General features: G+C 47.3%; 1 protein-coding gene across 1 annotated transcript; it reads left to right on the top strand.

Annotated features, from left to right (window-relative positions):
* The first annotated feature begins 317 nt into the window (after window positions 1-317).
* LOC115405792 (ATP-sensitive inward rectifier potassium channel 15-like) lies at window positions 318-3,010 on the top strand. Its single transcript, XM_030115495.1, has 2 exons — window positions 318-460; window positions 1,335-3,010. The coding sequence occupies exon 2, from the start codon at window positions 1,399-1,401 to the stop codon at window positions 1,771-1,773; it is 375 nt and encodes a 124-aa protein (XP_029971355.1). The 5' UTR covers window positions 318-460; window positions 1,335-1,398; the 3' UTR covers window positions 1,774-3,010.
* Window positions 3,011-3,384: the final 374 nt, after the last annotated feature.

Here is a 3,384-nt window from a genome sequence, read left to right as displayed (position 1 = left end):
TGCTGCTTTCTGACTTTGTTTCTCCGTGTTTCATTGAATGTCTGCTCATCCTGGACTTCATGTGTCTGTGACACAGAAAGAGAGCGGCCGATATCTCAGGTTTGTCCTTCAGTCCTTTAGTCGGCAGGCAGCAGTGAACCTGGATGTGTGTGTATAAAGCAACAACAACCACGACACGCTGCTGTGTTCAGGGGTTGTAGTTCCCACCTGTGCGCAGGGAAGAACAAAAAGCCAACCCACATGCAGATCAGCGTTTACAGCCCGGCTTTGTGTCTCATCTCCCGTCCGGCGAGCAGCAGCGTGCCAAAGTTCAGGGTTCACAGCTCGGGACAATAGGAGGAGGAAGACGCTGAACTAGATGCTGTGGAGCCGCTTCGGCCTCGGCTCACACGGCGACTGTCACACCGAGACAAGAGGAGGCTAAATCTGAGTTCTGCTGGAAGGCGCAGCAGAGCAGGAGGTGAGCGCCACACAGATTTATCAATCATTATTAGAAATGCTCCTGCAATGGTTCACCGCCAGGTTAACTTTCAACTGTGTCAAGAGTCACTTTGTTCTGTCGGGATGTGGACGCCGTGACTAATTCTGTATTTTCATACAAATTCATTCAACTCTTCGTATTTCCAGAAGATCTGAAGGTAGTCCTAGTTTCAAGGTGAACTGCAGTCAGTATACACTTTGTTCTTCCTTGATTTTGCAATTTTGACACAATAATACACAACATAACAGTAATAAAGACTACTGTGTGATAAAAGGGAAATCAGATTATCAGTGGAAAATTCAACTCTCAGGGTTGGACGACGTCTTTTCCTGTCAGAACTTCTTGTTATTTAATTACTGATTAGTGATCAGGATTTTTTTTTTTTTTTTAAACACAATTTAGAACAGAATTCCCTGTGAGTGTAATGGAAACGAACCAAATGGAGAAAATACGCTTCAGTGTTATAATAAACACTAATATTAAAGTATCTGAAAAACACTGGATGGATTATTTGGCACGAGACAGAGTAGGTGTGGAGTTGGTCAAGCTGTTTGAGGGTGGAGGAACCTCCTCCCGAAGACCCTCGATTAGATCGTCTCTGTAATATCCAGCTCAGGAGATCAGTTTAGAAGAAGGAAACACTGTCCAAATGGCGACCTTCACATTTACTTGAATGCATTTTATTGAAACAATGGTTTTTTTATTATAAACTTGCAACTGAGACGTGCCTTTCATATTAAAATTAACAGCTTCGTGAGGAATTCTAAACCTATTCCTGGTCAGATTTTAAGCTTGTGTGCATCATTCAAACGAAGATCCAACGCTCCTCCTCCTCCTCTTCTTGCTCCGTCAGCTCGTCTGCGGCTGAAGCCGAAGCCAAACCTCCGTTCATTCATCTTCCTCTGACTGGGAGCAGCATGGCCAGCGGGAAGTCGGCGGTCCTGAGGAGGATCGTCAACAAGGACGGCCACAACAACGTGCGCATCGACAACGTGGAGGGCATGGTGAAGCTGTACCTGCACGACATCTGGACCACGGCGGTGGACATGAAGTGGCGCTACAAGCTCACCCTGTTCGTCTCCACCTTCATCATGACCTGGTTCATCTTCGGGGTCATCTTCTACTTCATCGGCATGGGGAACAGCGACTTCGAGCCAGGCCTGAGCTCCAACCACACGCCCTGCGTTCTGAACGTGGAGACGCTGACGGGGGCCTTCGTCTTCTCACTTGAATCTCAGACCGCCATCGGCTACGGCTTCCGCTGCATCTCTGCATGTTCCAGTCCAACGTGACGGAGGAGGAGAGCTCGGTGGACTTCCACATGGACTCCAGCGGCGAGAGCCCGTTCCTCATCCTGCCTCTCACCTTCTACCACGTCCTGGACGAGCGCAGACCCCTGTCCGGCCTGACGGCGGAGAACCTGCTCACCCGCGACTTCGAGCTGCTCGTCACCCTCAACGCCACCATGGAGCCCACGGCGGCCACGTGTCAGAGCTGCACCTCCTACGTCCCGCAGGAGATCCTGTGAGGCTACGAGTTCAAGCTGGTGCTGTTCAGCACGCCCAGCGGCCGCTACGTGGCCGACTTCAAGTTCTTCGACAAAGTGCAGGCGAGCAACGACCCGGCGTTCATCAGCAACAACACGGAGAAGCTGAAACTGGAGGACTACAAGAAGGAGTAAACTGTTATTCAGGAAGGCAATGAAATGTTTTTTAGGTAGCAAAGAGACTGAATAGAAAATGTAAAATACAGGAGAAATTTGTAGCAGCTTGACCAGTGAAATGTGATTTGTAGTTGAAAGGGATATATAAGATAAAGTGATCTAAAACTACAAAACAGCGTCAGTGGAGTTCACAGAATAGCATCCCGTTGGACGTTTCTCTGCAGAAGAAGACATAGATGTGAAAGGGAATGTATTTACTGTGTTCAGCAACTATAATCATTGCAAAAACCACAAAAATGTACACACCTTTACCACAAAATGTCACGCCCTGTGCCCCTGCACCCATGTGGGGGCGCTCGGGTCCTGTTTTGTGTTGGTCTGCCCTCATGTTCTCCTGCCTGGTCACCTGCCTGCTCCTGTCTGGTCTGTCTCGTTATCTCCCTAATGTGCTCCACCTGTCCTGCCCCCCTATTTAAGTCCTGCTCTCCTGGTGCGTCTTGTCGGCTCCTTGTGCGTCTGTCTTCCTGCGTCCGTGTCCCTGCCTGCACCTCAGCTCTGTTTGCCTTTTCCTGAGTTCCTGACCTCCTGAGTTTTCGGAATAAAAGACCCTTTCTAACCGTGCCTGCTGCCTGCGCCTGGGTCCTTCCACCCTGCACCCATGACACAAAAATGTGTGAGAATTAGAAAAGTTTAAGCTAATCCACCAGAGTTCACGTCTTAAATTTAAATCTCTGCATTTGTGTTTTTTTCTACCTTGAAATAAAAACCCAGTTACAGTCTGATCCAGTCATTTCAGTTGATACCTGTTTCAGAATGTTGATCATCCTATCATTAAACGTGAAATCAATAATTCATGCGTATCTGTGAATTGGCTTGTGGACTCTTGAAAAATACACGAATGAAAAGTTGACTGAATTTGCCAAATGTCACAATACAGATTGTGCTTCTTGCCTTTCAATAAACTGAAGTGATTTAAGCTCCTTGATCACACAGGAGGTTTTGAATGAATGGGTTTGCTCTGTGCTCACACAGATTAAAAACAGAAGCCTCTTCAAGGACAAAACTCGTTCCTCCAGCAGCTCAGCTGTTCAGGCTTTCAGGGTTTGTTATGGAAACATGGTGGAGCGACCAGCAAACTGGACACGAGTGTTTCTGATCCAAACAACATCTCATCTTTTTCTGTCAGAGACAATAAACTACATTTAGCAATAATTCTGTTATTTTTGATATGGAACAACTT

The sequence above is a fragment of the Salarias fasciatus genome, chromosome 18, assembly GCF_902148845.1.
Source record: "Salarias fasciatus chromosome 18, fSalaFa1.1, whole genome shotgun sequence".
Classification (NCBI taxonomy): Eukaryota; Metazoa; Chordata; class Actinopteri; order Blenniiformes; family Blenniidae; genus Salarias; species Salarias fasciatus.
This window is presented reverse-complemented; position numbering and strand designations above follow the sequence as displayed.

Coding starts and splice junctions, on each gene's coding strand:
- LOC115405792 (XM_030115495.1), top strand. CDS start 1,399: ATGGCCAGCGGGAAGTCGGCGGTCCTGAGGAGGATCGTCAACAAGGAC.